The sequence below is a fragment of the Bactrocera neohumeralis genome, chromosome 6, assembly GCF_024586455.1.
Source record: "Bactrocera neohumeralis isolate Rockhampton chromosome 6, APGP_CSIRO_Bneo_wtdbg2-racon-allhic-juicebox.fasta_v2, whole genome shotgun sequence".
In the NCBI taxonomy this organism is placed as follows: Eukaryota; Metazoa; Arthropoda; class Insecta; order Diptera; family Tephritidae; genus Bactrocera; species Bactrocera neohumeralis.
This window is the reverse complement of record NC_065923.1, coordinates 20,923,618-20,942,080: the sequence shown is the minus strand read 5'-3', so window position 1 is coordinate 20,942,080 and position 18,463 is coordinate 20,923,618. Positions and strand designations below refer to the sequence as shown.

The following is an 18,463-nucleotide window of genomic DNA, read 5'->3' as shown; positions in this document are numbered from 1 at the left end:
GCTATGTCCGGGCTATATGGTGGATGCGATAAAACCTCCCATCCGAGCTCCCTTAGCTTCTGACGAGTCATCAACGAAGTGTGTGGACTGGCGTTGTCCTCGTGGAACACTACACCCATCCTGTTGGCCAATTTTGGACGCTTCTGGTCGATCGCCTGCTTTAAGCGGTCCAGTTGTTCGCAGTAGATGGTAGAATTAAGCGTTTGGCCATATGGGAGCGGCTCATAGTGGATGAGCAAAACCTTCCTGGCCGTCAATCTCGGCTTGACCACTGTTTGGGACGATTCACCCGCCTTCGACTACGACCCAAACATCAAACTTTTTTACCAGCCTTCTGCAGATGATTTAAAATGGTTTGGTGACTAACTCCCATCTTCTGGGCGATGTCACGAGATGCCACATGCCGGTCTAACTCGATGTTTTCCATGATTTGATCGGTATTCGTCGTCACAGATATTCCGACGGCTGGCTTATACATGGTGTCGATAGAGTACCATCCCCCAAAACACAATTAATCTCACGGAACGTTTCTCTAGCGGATTTCTTATTTTGAAACGTAAACAAAATTAGTTTGTATAAAAAACATTTACTTATTTATTTCCAACACATTTTATATAAACAATGAATTTGAAAATAATTTGTCAACAAATATAAAAAACAAGTATAAAAAATTTTTACAACTTAAAACTAGGAAGTTTATCATTTAAACAAGAAAACAATCAATAAAAATACAAAAATATAAAAAACAATAAAACAAAATAAGAATTTCGTGTGAAAAACTACTCCAAGTAAAAACTTATCAGCTAATCCACCCAGGTAAAAAAACAAACAAAGCTAATTGAGAACACTGGGAGCATGAAGGGTCCGAACAGCTGAAAATTGCTACCGACACACCAATAATCGCTAGCACCAACGCCATCGTTACATCGTCCCATCGTCAAAGCAAGATCATCAAGTTCATCATTTAGCGAAGCTAACGTTTGCAGCGACACATTTATTCGATGGCCTCGATTATTTCATACTCATCATCCAGCGAATGGTCATAGTCGATGTTGTATTTGTTTTTGATCTTACTCTTGTAGTCTTTAAGTTCATCGTTATCCAGATTATTGGCATTGGTTGATGTGCTTTTATTTCTACTCTGCTTACTCTGTGCATTATTGTTGTGGCTGTGGCTATTGCTGTTGTTGCTATGATTTCGACTATTCAAGCTGCGATCGTTGGTGCCACCAATTTGATTTGATATGCTATAGCCAATGTTATTCTTATTCTTATTGCTACTACTGCTATTGCTCTTATATTGATAATTATGGTTGTTGTTGTTGTTGTTGTTATTGCTGTTACTATATTTATTACCACCATCCGAGTAAGTATTGCCATTATTTTGTGAGTATTTGATGTTGCCTCTAAAACTACTTTTTGGTAAATTATGAGTGGTCAGCAAAGAATTCTGCTGTGATTGTTGCTGATGTTGTGATTGTGGTTGGCGCTGTTGCTGTTGTTGTTTATTGAACCGCAATTGTTTTTGCCCATATTCTGATATGGTTAGCTCACTCAAGCCATTAATTTCACGCGCATCATAATAGGCATCTTCCATTTGAAATTCTTTTGGTTTTCTTTGTCTTTGTTGTTGTTGTTGTTGTTGTGCATACTGCAGTTGCTGCTGTCGTTGATGTTGTTTCGCTTGCTGCTGCTGCTGCTGTGTCTGATATTGATAATTTTGTTTTGGCTGGCTCAATAAACTGGTTTGATTTATGGCTTGAGTGGCCTTATATCAGAGGTTCTGTTCGGGATTTGGTTCGGTGGTACGGTATAGTTCATCGTTGTTTTTGTACAATTGTTCTGCCACTGGGCAATTGACATTCGTCCACCAATCACATACACGTACAGCTTGATTGAAAACAGTACCGTTGGGGCATATGAATGAGTATTGATGACCCGAATGCAGGCACCAATGCCAGACCTAAATGATTAAATGCAAGAAAAGTTAAAATTATTCGAGTACTAGGAAATAAATAATTCGTTGGCATTTACTGGTAGTGGCAGTCAATACCATAAACTTTAGTAAAATAAATTAGTATATCAGTTTGTATCCATAATGATATGAAATGTTTGAACCCTTTAAAAAGATAAGCTACCATTATTAGCGTGTTGTCGTTATTTGTATAACCTAATGACTTGTCTTTGAGATTTTCAATAAAATTTTGATAATTTGTCATTATTTTTTAAAAATGTCGAAGTACATTACTCAGATAAAAATGTCCCTATAAACAACCATCATAAATTACAAAATCAAATATGATGATGTTTTGGGTATGAGACGCGTTCTTGCTCGACAAGGTCTCTTTGGACATGCTTGATCGTGTAAATTCCGATCCCACATTCATGGAGAGCATTATAACTGTCGTTGAGACATGGGTTTATGAGTTTGATAAACAAACAAATCAACAATCAACGGAGTGGAGGGAAAACACAAGCCGAAATCAAAAAAACACGCCAAAGTGGCTCAAAAATTAACGTGATGTTCATTATTTTTTTCGATATACGCAGTTTGGTACCATCACGAATTTGTTCCAGGGGCACAGATAGTCAATAAGGAGTTCTATTTGGCTGTATTGAGGCGTTTGCGCGAGAACATCCATCGAAAACGGCCCTAATTGTGGTAGAACAATTCATGGATTTTACACAATGACAATGTACCATCGCATCGAGTCATGATTGTGAACGAATTTAAAGCCGAAACGGAATGAAAACCATCGATCAACCACCGTATTCACCAGATTTGGCTCAGTGTGATTTTTCCTTGTTCCCCAACCTGAAATCGCCGCTCCGTGGAATTTGTTTTCAGTCGATCGCAGAGATAAAACAAAATTCGCTGAATGAGCTGAAGACCATTCCAAAAAGTGCTTATGAAAAGTGTTTCGAGGACTGGAAAAATCGTTGGCATAAGTGTATTACATCTTTCGGGAAGATATTTTGAATAAATATTGATGAATAATTAAATATTTAGCGGTTTATTCTCCATTTTCCGAAATCACTAATATGACAAACGATCGAAATGAATCGAAAATTATATTATATTACAGATCGAACTTTTCAAATTCTTTCTTTAAGGCTTAATTTCGTTATTAAAAGGCTTTAGCAATCAACATTGCAGCACAGAATACAATTTTCGTTCGAGACAGATGGGAGATGTAGTATACATATATTAATATTCAATAGAAATTTTCTAGAAATTTACCTGACAACGCGTCTCCGTATCAGCGTAATAACCTGGCAGCCGATTTCTGCATTTGAATGAAAGTCCTTTGGGCACCGATTCATAGGCAGGATAATCAACGCCTGCTGTGTAGCCGTCAACTTGCTGCAAAAAGAAAAATTAGATATGGATGATAATTTTACAAAACAAAAACACACGAACATTGCATAATTTTTTTTTTTTTTGAAGTTTTATTAAGCCTGCATTTTGTGATATACGAGTACCACATATGAAGTGTAAGTGTGCAAAGAGTGGAAATAATAAAATTGCTTAACATCATTAAAAATGACCTTCAATAGACAAATTTTTGCATGTACGCAACAACACAAAATCTGCATGGAAGCCTAAAATATCGGTATGTAACCACATGTGTGTGTATATCTGCTTATCTGCATATTCACAAGCACAACAGAACGCTTCCAACGTGATGGATTCGTCGGCGCTAATATTTGACTTTGCATGACAAAAACTGGGCAACAAAAACAATGTGCTTTACGCCATGCAATATCAATATCACAGATAAAATAAGCAAATGTTTAGGTGTACAAAATTGTATATGTATATAAATGCATGTATGCACATAGGCCTGACACCTAGTATATACACTAGGTACCTAGTATTATAGTTAGTACTGTAAATTAGAATTTCAAATTGGATGCGAAGAACAAAAGAAAAAAGATTTATTCTTATATGTATGTATGTATATGCATACATAAATACATATATGCAACTTAATGTTAGTAAATGAGCGTAAAACCAAAGCATCTGCATGCCAATAATTTATGTTAGCCAACACTAACTGAGAACTATTCCATTTTGGATTATTCCATTTTGGCATAGTAGTAGTCTTTGTCTTTTCACACCATTTTTTTGTGGAATTCATGTTGACTACCAGTTGAGCTCGACTAAAGGTTATCCCTATGAAGTATAAAACCGAGTCCAAATGACTATCAGATTTTGAATAGAAACTATTTCACTTCGGATATAAATTTTTCGGATATTTAGAAAACCGTGCGTACCGTACGATGGGTAGAGGTGTCTAACCTATGTATTTTTGCTATTCATAGATATGTACATATATGAAACTTATAATATTCGTATGCATACATAAATACATATATGCAACTTAATATTAGTAAATGAGCGTAAAACCAAAGCATATGCATGCAAATAATTTATGTTAGCCAACACTAACGGAGAACTATTCCATTTTGGACTATTCCATTTGGGCATAGTAGTAGCCTTTATTTTTTCACACCATTTTTTTCGCGAATTCATGTTGACTTCTAGTTGAGCTCGACTAAAGGTTATCCCCATGAATGAGGTTTTCGGTTGCATGCTGCTTGGATCCCCTTTCATCGGCCTTTTCAGGCAAGGAAACAAAAAAACGTTCGAGGGGCCACATCTGGGCTGTTTTTTTTTTTTTTTTAAGTAGGGGGAAGCATCAAAAGCCGGAGTGCGGAACTTTAATCCACTAAACCTAACCTACTCTCAACTCCAGACTCTCCCACGGAACCACCTGATTAAGTATTACTTCGTGGGAGTGATAAGACATTTAAGTCTCTTCTATTGCACGGACTGACGGACGCCTACTCTGGTCTATATGTCTCAGTTTTGTCATGATTGAGGCTGCCGCTTCGCTGACAGCTCTCCAGTTCTCAGTGGACTGACACATGAGTGTCGTCAAATTTTCCACCGTAAAACTACCACCGAGTGTAGTTTTAAGTTTTTCTCTTGCACTTATAAAGCGCGGGCAATAAAAGAAAACATGCTCAGAGTCTTCACAGCACTCTGAACACGACGGACAATTCGGTCTAATGTCGTGCTGGAATCTGTATAGATAGCTTCTAAAGCATACATGTCCACTTAATATTTGGGTTAGGTGGAAATCCAGGTATCCATGTCGTCTGTCGATCCAGGAATGGATATCCGGTATGAGTCTGTAGGTCCACCGTCCTTTGAGTGAGGTTTGCCACCGCTGCTGCCATATAGTTAAGCTTTTCACTCTCTCTCTTCTTTTGGCTTCTGTAGTTGGCTCTGATAATTTGTACACTCGCTCGTATTCATCACCCTGGATATCAATGGGCATCATACTGGCTATTATTTCAGCAGCATCGCTTGAAATTGTTAACTCTTAGTGCCGACAGCCTGTGCACTGTGTTTATTTGTCTGGCATATACTTTGATGCCTAGCGCCTGGATCCATATTGGAGCCGCATATAACACAACCGATCATTTGGGCTGTAGGGCGGCTGCGGAAACGTTGAGATGCCGGCCTTGGTTAGGTAGCTGTTCACAAAAAAGGCGGTTTGAGCCGGGGCGTTGTCGTGGTGCAACTTCCAATCGGCTGTAATGTCTTGTCGGTCCCGATTGACACTTCGTTTGAGTCTCTTGAGAACTTCCACGTAAAACTTGGCGTTGACGCTTTGTCCAAGAGGAACAAATTCATGGTGGACGACGCCTTTGCTGTCAAAAGAGACAATGAGCATCGTTTTCACTTTGGATTTACTCACAACATGAAGAACCTCTTCCCGGCCCTCCAAAAAGGCCTGGTGCCGCCGAAACTTACCACTTCTTGCTAAAGCAACATGTAGATAAGCCTGCTAGATCATATCAAACGTCTCTGGCGCAGATTTACCGAGTTAATCGCATACCTCTGCTATAACGAACGCTGCATTTTTGGCTTGCACAACTCACAGAGTGATTGGAGACAACTGACCAGCCGCTCGTTTGTTAGCTATGAACGCCCTCTACCGAACACAGTCGCGGCGGAAGAAAATCAGTCCTATTACTTTCCGAACAACCCCTGTATTTCTTCTAATTTTGACGTGATTAGTACGACCTTTAGGTGAACAAAACTATTAAACTCTGTAGCAACATGTTGCAAAACTATAAAAATTATTTAAAATTGTAATTTTTTATACCTCTTAGATGAGATTATCTCTTTTATCTAATTCAGTTGTTTAACTTTATTATTGCATGCCAAGTATAAAGTGGGTATATCTCAAAGTTAGCGAAAAAAGAAGTCGACAATCGAAGATGACTTTCGATTTTTTAGGTCGGCAGTGCATAGGGGAGTATTTCAAAGCTTAATTACACAATATATTTACAAAAGTTATTTCAAGTCCATACCAAACCACCAAAGCTGCAAGCTACGTTTTGATCTTTTTTCTGCACTAGTCGTTACACATCTAGCTCATTTAGTACATGAGTTCCCAATGGTAATTGTAATATCCGAACTATGCAACTGGAGCTGTCAATCACGTGCGTATGAAACCATGAAAAGCATACAATTACAAGTGACAACAAAAAACCAACAATTTCAGTGTATGTACATATGTACATATGTGTCATTCATAGGTGCGCAAAAGTTTTTGACATATCATGGGATGTGCATGCTTAAGTGCTTAAATTTAGGTATAATAAATATATTTTTTATAGTTTTGTTCACATAACGGTTGTTGTATCCTTAAAAGAGTCAGATATATTATATATACCAAAGTGATCAGGGTGACGAGTAGAGTCGAAAGCCGGATGTCTGTCTGTCCGTCTGTCCGTCCGTCCGTCCGTCTGTCCGTCCGTCCGTGCAAGCTGTAACTTGAGTAAAAATTGAGATATCATGATGAAACTTGGTACACGTATATAAAGGTTTGATGGGCAAAATCGCCCACTGACAAAATGGCGGAAACCGAAAATTAAAGTGTTTTGGTTTTGCCATAAATAAAGATTTAAAATGAAATTAAAAGGATCGCATTAGGGAGGGGCATATACGCAATTGTTTTGGAAAAGTCAGTTTGTACATATCTCGGAAACTCCAAAAACTCTACAAGTCGTTTTCTTCAGATATTTCCATATACAGTTCAAAAATGGAAGAAATCGGATAATAACCACGCCCACCTCCCATACAAAAGTTATGTTGAAAATCACTAAAGGTGCGTTAACCGACTAACACAAAACGTCAGAAACACTAAATTTTACGGAAGAAATGGCAGGCTTTTTTTATAAATTGCAAATGGGCGTGGCGTCGCCCACTTATAGACCAAAAACCATATCTCAGGAACTACTCAACCGATTTCAACGAAATTCGGTATATAATATTTTCTTAACACCCTGATGACATTACGAAATATGGGTGAAATCGGTTCACAACCACGCCTTCTTCCAAAAACGCTATTTTGAACAACTGATGCCTTCTCTGTATACATTAGGAACCAATGATGATAGCGGAATAAAACTTTACACAAATACGGTATTTGAAAAATATGTAAATGACGTATAATGAAATCTCGATTATCACTTTATCATGCGAGAATAAAATGTTCGGTGACACCCGAACTTAGTTCCTTACTTTTTAAGTCAGTGTTGATTTCCAGAAAATTATATAAGTTAAGATTTATGAAGAATTTGCTTTAAATAATCTAAGATCTAGCAAAACTTAAGAAATATATAAGAGAGTATCCTATCCCGGGTTTGTACTCAATATATAGCACAATTGTCGAAAAGCAAAATATTTTAACATTTGTATAATTTGACTGAAAAGATTAATGGTTTTTGGTTTTGGTGATTTTTTGTTTAACTTATAAGTCAGTCTCTCTCCTCTTCACAAATCTTCAGTTATTATCCTCCGAAAGGTCACTCTTCTTTTACATTGAATAACTATACAGTTGTTCATTATTTTGTCCAACGATTTATTACCATGGAAAAAAATTGAACAACGAGTTTGTTGAAATTTTGTGTTTCCAATGGAATCACGGCTACTGTTGAAAATGTTACAGCAGAGGAGTCTACTTTATCAAGAGCTCAATGATTTAAGTGGCAAAAAGTATTCAGTGAGGATCATGAAGTCATCAAAAACTTGATTCATGTGAGTTGTTCATCCACCATTGTAACTGACGATAACATCGGTAAGTTAAAGAAACAATGCTTCAACCCATCATATTGCTTTCAGAGAGATACAAGATGATCTTGACAACTCTTATGTATCGACTCGACACCTTTTCGTTAAAGACCTGAATCTTTTGAAAACTGGTGTTGAGTGAGATCGCAAAAGAGATGCTTGACAACTTCCTAATGAATCTACATTCATGAAACGCCTTATTATTGGTGACGAGACGAGGGTTTGCAAATATAACATTCAGACTGTCCAAAAATTTAGTAAAGATCACGCAAAAAATGACCCAAAACCGAAACAACCAAGATTCGCTGAAAGCTCAGCAGCTCCCATTAGGATGCTTAAGTTGGCTCAATGCAGCCTAGCTTGAAATCTGGTTAAAATATTATATATATATAAATTTCCATAACAGCAGATTAATGACTTTAAATAAGAAACTGAAAATAGTTTTAAGAATATAATGACGAAAATATTTTGGAGCTAAATAATATATAGAGCGTTATGCGGTACAAATAGGACGAAATCTAGCTCTAAAAGGGAAGTTGATGTAATAGAGGTGATCAACATTGGAAAACCCATGCATTGTCCATTCTACTTCGATCTAGAAGCATGGTAAAGAAAATCAAAACCCGATGGAACGAACTACCTGGGTGCAAAACTGCAAAAGTCATGTGCAAAAAAATTACACAAAATTCCTAACGGCATTCAATAGAAGAGACTGCAGGAACATTATGGTAATACTAACTGGTGACTGTTTGGTGACATATATAGTAAGCGCGTCGTCAAATTAAAAAGAATACGACAGCCAACAGAACCATATTCTTTATTAGATAAATTAGCTATTTTAACTACATTTTCCAAAAAATAACTATTATTCGTGTCAATCTAATGTACACATGATCCAATGCAATTCAAGTTGCAATTTGCATAAGAAGTATGTTTTAACCGTCAAACGGAAACATCTTACATACAAAATTTTTGCTAATAATTTAAGCGATAGATATATTGTACTTAAGAAATGGATTTTGCTAAAGTTGTAAATGAAACGAATTACAGTTAATTACAGGCAATTGCCTCACTCTACGTAATTTCACAGTCTGGCCCGACAAAATTGCATCAAGGCTAATTGAGTAATGAATGAAAGAGTCGGTGTATAAGCACTTGGCTGCAAAATTACCCGCAACAACGCGCCACTAACAACAACAGCGTTGATACGCCCATTTCGACCACTCGACGCATTCAATGTTGCAAGTGCAACGACAATGTGGACGGCGCAATAAAAACAAACACCCCCACTGTCGCAGAACAGCAAAGCAGAAGACACACTCGAAAGCCATAAAAACATGCTATTGTATGAAAAGTATTAGCAAATAGCTTGCAACATTTCAAAATCACTTGCATCTTCTCTTCGCTTGCAATATTGCACGAATGCAGCTTATTTCCTTTTGTAATTGTTGCTGGTGGCTGGTGGCTGGTGTGATTGTTGTTGACGCTCTTTATACAACTTTTTTTCGCTTGCCGCTTGTGAGTGATTTCAGTTTCTTCGTGATGTTGCGGTTACTTTACGGTTGTTTTTTTTTTTTCTTTTATAATTTTCTTTAATTTTTTTCGTGTCTTTTTCCTTGCTCTTGTTATTGTTGCGGCCGTTGCGGCTGTTCATATTCATTAAAGCTATTAGTGTTGCAGTAGTGATGGTCGCAACTGTGCGTGGGAGTTCAGCAGGCGATGATTATCACTCAAACAAGAGACAAAAGAGACAAATTTGTGCAATCACTTAAGACATGTGTACACATATGAGAGTGTGGCCTATGCGCATAGAGGTGAGACCAGTTGGTAAAATGCTGTAGTCAAGCATATTTTGGATTAGTAGGGGAATTGATTCGATTATGTTCCTCTCAGAAAATAAGATATTTGTTAGAAATGTGACATGACTAAATCGACTCATCTCGACACTCTGATTATTTGTAGGTACTATATAATTTTTATAGGTGTCCAAAACTGCTAATAATTGTTTTTAGATCTAGTTATATATGTAAGTAATTGCTATAAAAATGCATCTGTAAAGAATATCATAGCTTCGATGCAGCCATAATTAGCATTTTTCTTGCAAATACCCACTTCTGAATACCACATTACTATACTAATAATTTTAGCTGAAATATCTCCATAATAACTAGAAGCATCACTAAAGCAAATTATATATTCCAAAACTAGTATTAGTCAGTAAGTAACCAGTTATACAAACTAACTGTCCATGTCGCCATAAACAGTTTTTAGCCAACACCGGCCGAGGTGTTTATGTGCGCCAAACAAAGGCGGACTAACTGTGTTTACCGTATTAAGTTATCAATGTTGACAGTTTTGGCGTAATTGTTGCATTCATGCATTTTCCCAGGCGTAAAGCACATGTACAAAGCGGGCTACATGCTAATACTATGTGTGGGCTAATTTCAAGCAAATGTAAGCAAAAGAGTTTGGTTGAAAGGGAATGTGGTCACATACATACATACATGTTTCGCAGTTTCGTGAATTTCGTGTGGTATTTTTAGATTTTTTCTTATAATATACATATAATATTTTTATGAATAATAATATAGAAATTATGACAGACGAGACTGTGTGAATAGAATATCCCTTTAGGCAAAATATAAAAAAGGAAATATGTAATTCAGTAATATTAGTCAAAGTGATGACAAAGGAACTTTTTCGAAAGTTATCGATAATGATTTTCATATACTTGTATAAAGGATTTTTAAGTAATATTGATATTCAATTATTCCAGCAAATAATAGGAGAAATGGTTTTTGATATGTGATACAGGCAAACAAATTTCTTGTGTTTTAGGAGAACTCTATGTTTTATAGAATATAAAGGCTGAAGTCGTGGCTATAGCAGAGTTTATACCATCTGAACAAATTTAGCTCGGACCGAATCTGTTAAATTGGTACAACATTTTTTTGTTTCGTGTATGGCAAAATTTGATCTCCTTATGTCAATTAGTACGAATCCAGCAGCTTTTTGTTTTTGACTGAAAATTTTGTTTTTTGGCCATTTTTACTTTGGAAAAAACTGAAAAATGGCTACAGAAATCATTGAAAATGTCACCGAAATGTTTTGGGCACTCTACTTTATTACAATCACAAGTATTTGGGGGGCACACATTATTCAGAGGAGGTCGTGAAGTCATCGAAAACTTGCTTCATGCAAAACGTTTATCTATGTTGGCAGCCGAGAGAATACGGAAGATCTCAGCATCTCTTATGAATAGATTCAACACATTTGGGTTAAAAAACCAAAAGACCTGAATCTTTTGCAAAACAGACGTCGATCAAGAGAGACGCTTGACAACAACGTAGCTGAAGACCTTATACACATCAAAAGCCTCATTACTGGTGAGAAGACTTTTATGTACAAATATGACGTCAACACTTTCCAACAACCTAGCGAATGGCGCTCCAAAAATAACCAGAAAACCAAAATTTGCTAAAGACAATGAAGACTACTCCAACAGAAGTTTAATACGGTTAAGTGCTGCCATGCTTGTAATGGCTTAGGAGCCTATTTGAAGACGTTATAAAAATGTGTATTCCAATACATGAAAATGTAGATTTTTGCTTGTCAGTCAGCGTTCAGTCAAATTTGATCAGATGCCTGGTGCCAAGATTTAACCATTTTTAAAACCTTCCAACGTTGAATTTAAATAGATTATTTTAAGATACGAGTGGTACTTTGAAGGGAACGAAACTATCTTAGTCTACAATGACAGGCCCAAATAGCACAGCGCATAGCTGCCGAATAGTTTTGTAACTACAAGCTGGAGTTATGCTACCTACCAGGTATATGTAGCATCTTCATTATCTGTTTTCTCTCCCATAGAAACATAAATGGTAATAAAAGAGCTGACAAGGTAATTGAGACCACAGGATATTTTGATATGAATAACAACTTGAGTAGTCAGCACAAAACACTTCGATCCGATTACCTTGCATATTTGACCCAATTTGAGCTATCCAATATGGTTAATTTTTAAGCGTACTAAACCGGCAAAAACAACAATGATAATAAGTAATCATTTATCTGGAGAACACTCTAACCCATTTAGCATTCAACGACATCCCTTGTTTTGGCAGTGTCCAAATAAAGTTGAACCAAGTTTGTGCCAAAAAGCCAAACCAAATCTTTGCTTCCCGAGCTTTATGAATAAGTCTACACAATTTTTATATTTAAAACATACATATTTAGCTATTCTGATTTGTAGTTACTTGCATCGTACATTTTTCCCTTTCATAAAGTTTATTTTGGGCTTTAAGCTGATAACCGATAAATCAGTTATCGACGTCAAGTGTCAAATTGCATAAGTTATTATTAAATGAAAATAATAAATGAAAATAAAATTGTTAAATAATCTATTGAATGGCCTTCAACAAACCGCCGCCAAACACAATAACAACAAAAAATCGTACAGTAAAAAGGCAAAATACAAGTGCTCATCATTTGATATGCTACTCATACTTGGTTGGTTGTTGCTTTCATACCGAGGGAAATGATCGGAACACAATGGCATTAAATTGAAATCGTGAATGTTGGTCGTTCATTCGATCAATTGCGCCAAATTGGAGCTGCACGGATGAATAGCAGAGTAACCGAGAGTGAATCTTTGCAATCAACTTTAAGAGGTGATTGGCAAATAGAAACAGGCGCACAACTCAGCAGACAGACGGCTGGCGGGTTGAGCCGCACTGACATACATACATATATATATATATATATGCATATGCATATATATGTATGTAAGTGTATGTTACAAAGGGACTCATCGGCGCATCAGTTGATGGCACTAAGCGAATGAAGATAGACTTATTTGTAGATGTGTTCGTGCTTGGTGATTGTGATGCGCTGATCTGTTGCACTGACGTTGCGATGGATGCGCAAACTCACTTTCACACGAATGCAAGCAAGCCACAAATGGCTACAACAAAAACAAAAAAAAACGTGTGGGATGGCGAGGGCAGTTGCGATTTAATAATCAACAGTATATACATATATGTATGTCTATTAGTAAGTGTATGTATCAACTATTCACATGGATATATTTTCGGTGTGTTTTGTTTATAATTCACTTACCCCACTGACACAAATCGCAGTACAAAGTAATCCAAAAATAATAACAACCATTGAAATTGCAACGGTTTGCAGCTGAAACGGTGTTGTTCCCAAATGAAGATGCAACCGATGTGAATAATTCGAATTTTGTTTTTGTTGATGTTGATGTTGCTGTTGTTGATCTTCTTCTTCTTGTTTACATTGCTGTTTTTGAGTCATCTTTGTTGCCATTGTTGATTTTGTTTTTATAGCCATTGGTAGTGGGTATGTGGTAATATGTATGTGTGTTCGTGTGTATCCCAGCTACGGAGCGTGGAGCGTATACGTAATTTATTTTGAATGGTATTCACTTATCTACAACGACCAGAACAAGGAAAATGAGAAAAATAGTAAAGAAGTAAAACGAAAACATTTTTTTATGCATGCAGATTACAAATATGCTTCAATAAAGGATTTCAATTGAGTTTTGAAAAAGCGTGAAACATTGTGATTAAAATAGTAGGAGTTTAAAATTTATCATATCATATAAAAATCATCATATAGCATTATATATCTTACAAATATAAAAACGTATTGTTGTTATCATTAATTTTTAGTTTTCTCTTACATTGACTTTTTGTTTTTATATGTAACATTATTTCAATAATTTTTAATATTCACCTTTCAATGACTGTACATATAAAATAATCTAGAAAATTACTCAAAAAAATAATTTTATTTTAGTTATTTTGTGTATAACATAAGTACGGAAGAGCTATTTTCGTGTAGAACCGTACAATTTACGCCCTTGCAACTTGCAAGCATCAAACTCGGCTAAATAGTTACCTTCAGGTGTCGGCAAAACTTCGTATTGAAAAATGTAGCGAAAGAATTCAACATTCAATATTTGAAGATATCGTGAAGGAATTCCAATCAAAGATGGTATTTTATTAAGTTTTATTATAGATCGTAGACTTAATTAGTTTTATAACTATATTTTATTTGCCGTCAGCGAAAATTCCATTAAAATCAACTTCAAATCTGACATAAACTTTAGCCGAAGAGGCTAAATTTAATATTTTGAGTTGGTGTGCAAACCGCAAAACAGGAGATTGCAATTGATGATATTAGGGATAACAGGTTATGACCAAGGGTTAGGCCCACACCAATCATGTTCAGCAGTAAAGTATTAATATAATAAAGCTTTTTAGAATAACCGAAATTATTATATGTGGTATAATATATTTTCATATGTTTCTGGCATTAAAACTAAAGTATGTCCAATATTATACATTGACTTAATTCTGTCAAGATATCTTACTATATGTACCGATATATGCGGTATAAGGCCAAGTGGAAGTGTGAAAAATTGTTATTAGCTATATAGAAAATAGGTGTAGTATTGACCGGATTTTATTTATTTTTGATATTACTACATATTATAAAACCAAACTGATGTCCTCTAAGTTTCAACAATATATTGTATAAGTAGTAAAGTCATTCGGATGTTTGAAAATCCTGATATTACTTGTATGCAGCTAGGGCAAGTTCTCACTCGATTTTATTCATTTTAGGCACAAAACTGTACAGTTAAGAGAAAAACACGACCATTCAATTTAATTAAGATAACTCAGATATTGGCCGATATTTTAGGTATAAAGTCAACTTGAAGTTTGGAAATATTATTTTTAGTGATCTCACACCTTGACCTATATTTTCGGTTAAAAGTCTCAGGTCATACCCGTCCGAAGAACAACAAAGCGGCGGGGGCCACTATTCAAATACGGTAGAAATGAACTGATAAGGAGCATGTCTCAGCTTATTTGTAGAATTTGGTCGGACGAAAGCATGCCCGACGATTGGAATTTACGTGTGCCCTACCCAATCCACAAAAGTTCCCGTGAAAAGAATCGATGCGCACCACCTCTTCGTCGATTTCAAAGCTGCTTTGATAGCACGAAAAGAAGCTGCCTTTATATAATGGTATTGATATCATTGGCCTCAACAACAGCGCCGTGAGTTCTGCTTTCTCCAGAATGAAGCAAATGGGTCTGGTAGTGAACGATGCAAGACGAAATATCTCCTGCCATCAAACAGCGACTTGGTTTTCACGTCACTGTTGTCAGTTACAACTTCGAAGTCGTAGATAATTTCGTCCGTCATGGAACCAGTATTAACAGCAACAACAATGTCAGTCCCGAATTCCAACGTAGAATAGCACATGCTACGTCGGACTGAGTAAGCAATTGAGAAGTAAAGTCCTCTCTCGACGAACTAAAACCAATCTCTATAAGTCACTCATTATTCCCGTCCTGCTATATGGAGCAAAGGTATGGACGATGACAAACAACATCTGATTAGTCGACGTTACGAGTTTTCGAAAGAAAGATTCTGCGGAATATTTATGGTCCTTTGACCATAAATGAGCTATATGAGATGTACGACGACATTGACATAGTTCAGCGGATTAAGAGACAGTGACTAAGCTGGCTAGGTTATGTCGTCCGAATGGATGAAAACACTACAGCTCTGAGAGTATTCCCCACTTAGGTGTAGAAGGACCTGGTTACACTTGGAATCTCCAATTAGCGCCAAACAGCTAGAAGAAAGAACGACTGGGGTGATACTGCAAACTCGGCTATAATCGCGTAAGCGGTGTCTACGCTAGTAAAGAAGAAGAGTCAGCCATACGCGCTGGGGTTCATATTTCCGTATCTGGGAGCTTTAATAGATATAGCCGAATTTCGACATATTTTAGATCTTAAAAGAAATATCCGTGCAAAGTTTTTTCCTTATATATACTAATTGGTGCTTGATTTATATACTGGAAAGTAAAAAATCAGATGGAATTTAAATTTGTTATATATAGAAAGTAGGAGTGGGTGCATTCCGATTTCACCCATTTTCGCACTGTAATATGGGAATACCAAATTATTTGCAATTGATCTAGTTTAAGAGGATTAAACCAGGTTATCATTCGATTTTAGATATTTTCACACTGTCGTAAGAGGTGTCGAAAGGGTTTATCCTGTGCAAATTTGGAAGATATAGCTTAATAGATTGGAAGATATGTATATACATTAAACTCATTAGGGGCAGAGCCACGCTCACTTTTCCAAAATTTTTGGTACTACAGATGGTAGTCCCTAATACGGTGCCAAGAAACATGTGCACCAAGTTTTTTCAAAATTTTTCACTTATGTACAGCTTGCACACACGGACCGACGGACGGGCAAACCGACGTCCGGATTTCAACTCATCACGTCAACCTGATCAATTATATGTAAATAATAATACTTATATCCATCTCGATTCGTTTTAGGTGAGGCAAACAACCGTTTGGTGAATAAAACTTTTATACTCTGTGGTAACATGTTTCCTTGCTTACTTAAGGTACTTCCGCATGTATCTGTTTTCGTTTGAATAACTCAGGTTTAAGTACTTTTCGATAATTGGCAACTCTATTTCTAATATATCTTTAAGTTAAAAAGCGATAATGTGGTGCAAAGCTTTCTAAATTGCCTTGCATTTGAATAGAATTTCGGTCAGATTTAATTTTTTCCAAAGGCCACCTTAAATTAGAAGGATTCCGCTATTTTTCTACATTTACTTGTAGTTTTATATACTTCTTTGCTTTTTAAATTTGGACCCTCATGCATATTTATATCTTTTCTTAAAACATAAAGTCTATAGATAGCATACAAACACATATTCCTGGTTATATAATATGAATGCATGTTCATATCGTCACCTAAAATGCAAAAAAAAGTAACACCACTCTTCATAAGTTCACAAGTTAAGGAAAAACGATATAATAGAAACCGCTCACATTGAAACAAAATGTATATTTTGGTTATAAAATGGTTATAAAGTGGTTATATATTGGTTATATCTTATATCGAAAACTGAAAATTTTATGCTACATATATATGTATATATAATATGATGTAGTGAATCGTAAGCAATGAAAAACTCAATTTCTAATTTTCTGATTATAAGTTGTTTTGCATTTTAGGTGACGATATAGAATGTATTAACTTTTATTAACTTTTTTTATTAACTTTTATCACTTCAGTATATATGTATATTAATGGAAAGTATCACACTTTTAAATCCACAGCCTTGCAAACAATCAAATGCAACAAAAGGGAACAGAAAAAATTGAAGTTGTTCTAAGATCTAACTAAAATATCTATATAAATAAAAAAAAATATTTCCATTACTCGCAGAACCAAAAATCAAACTTGATTGTTCCTCAAAAAATTGTCTTTTACTTTTTTGCTATTAAAAAATCAACGTCTTCTCAACAATTGTGCTCCTCAAACACGTTCTAATCAACCGGAATTAATATTAGATAAGCAACAGCCATTAGTGAGCATCAATATAGCAAGGTGCCATATTTATTAAAATTCTTAACACAGTTTTGTACGTTCTTGATGCGTTTATGTTTCGATATTAATTAAGAATATTCTTTAATAATATAACACAATTAATTTGAAACAAAAATGTTAAATATTTCACAGTTTTTCTTTAATTTAAAAGGAATCGGTATTCTTTTTTATTATTCTAAATACTTTTTATGTTCTTAGAATCACTTAAATGAGAATAGTTTTATCTTTACGCACTTTCCAATTAACACGCCTACACTTGTTATTAACGCGACTATGTCAAAAGGGGGAGAATATGCGAATGCGCGTTTACACGTGCGACTCTGCCGCTAGTCGAGATGCGAAAGTTAAAAAAATCGTGCAAACAATTTTATTTTATACCTCGACCAAGTGTTCAAGCATTGCCGCGCCAAACGTACGTACAGCACCGAAGCGATGCGCTTTGAGCGATGAGTGCGCAAAATCCAAAATCCAAAAGGCATCATCGTCATCATCATCAGCAGCAGCAGCAACAAGCTCAACAACAAACACAAAGGCACAGCAACAGCTGAAGCGCAACTAACAAGAGCCACAAAAGCAGAAGCTGCAAAATCAAAATCAAATTCAAATATAAAAAAACAAAAAACCATTCAAAGCCAAAACTAAACGTGCTTGAAGAAGCATTCACTAAAATCCGCTTTACGTTGCGGACGCTGCGAATACTCTGCAACACAGTAGCAAGTACATTGGTGTCCATACACACACGCAAATACACTCAGCAATAGCAGAGTAAACAAATGAAAAGCCACGAGCAATAACAAAAACATATGCAACTCATTTGAAATTAGCTCAGAATCCGCAATAG

At 36.0% G+C, this 18,463-nt stretch overlaps 2 protein-coding genes across 2 annotated transcripts; both read right to left on the bottom strand.

Moving 5' to 3' along the window:
- Positions 1-710: 710 nt before the first annotated feature.
- LOC126761326 (uncharacterized) lies at positions 711-17,935 on the bottom strand. Its single transcript, XM_050477386.1, has 4 exons — positions 17,857-17,935; positions 13,274-13,606; positions 3,242-3,364; positions 711-1,963 (listed from the first exon to the last, which is right to left on the bottom strand). Exons 2-4 carry the CDS (start codon positions 13,505-13,507, stop codon positions 1,775-1,777), a joined length of 546 nt encoding a protein of 181 aa, XP_050333343.1. The 5' UTR covers positions 13,508-13,606; positions 17,857-17,935; the 3' UTR covers positions 711-1,774.
- Positions 995-1,597, bottom strand: LOC126761814 (putative uncharacterized protein DDB_G0284213). The gene has a single exon (XM_050478220.1). The coding sequence runs from the start codon at positions 1,595-1,597 to the stop codon at positions 995-997; it is 603 nt and encodes a 200-aa protein (XP_050334177.1).
- Positions 17,936-18,463: the final 528 nt, after the last annotated feature.

Bases quoted from the DNA above. Each gene is read 5' to 3' on its own strand.
- LOC126761326 (XM_050477386.1), bottom strand. From the start codon at position 13,507: ATGGCTATAAAAACAAAATCAACAATGGCAACAAAGATGACTCAAAAA. The intron at 3,365-13,273 runs GTAAGTGAATTA...TTCTTTTTGCAG, and splicing joins CTGCGATTTGTGTCAGTGGG to CAAGTTGACGGCTACACAGC. The intron at 1,964-3,241 runs GTAAATTTCTAG...TTAATCATTTAG, and splicing joins ATACGGAGACGCGTTGTCAG to GTCTGGCATTGGTGCCTGCA.
- LOC126761814 (XM_050478220.1), bottom strand. From the start codon at position 1,597: ATGGAAGATGCCTATTATGATGCGCGTGAAATTAATGGCTTGAGTGAG.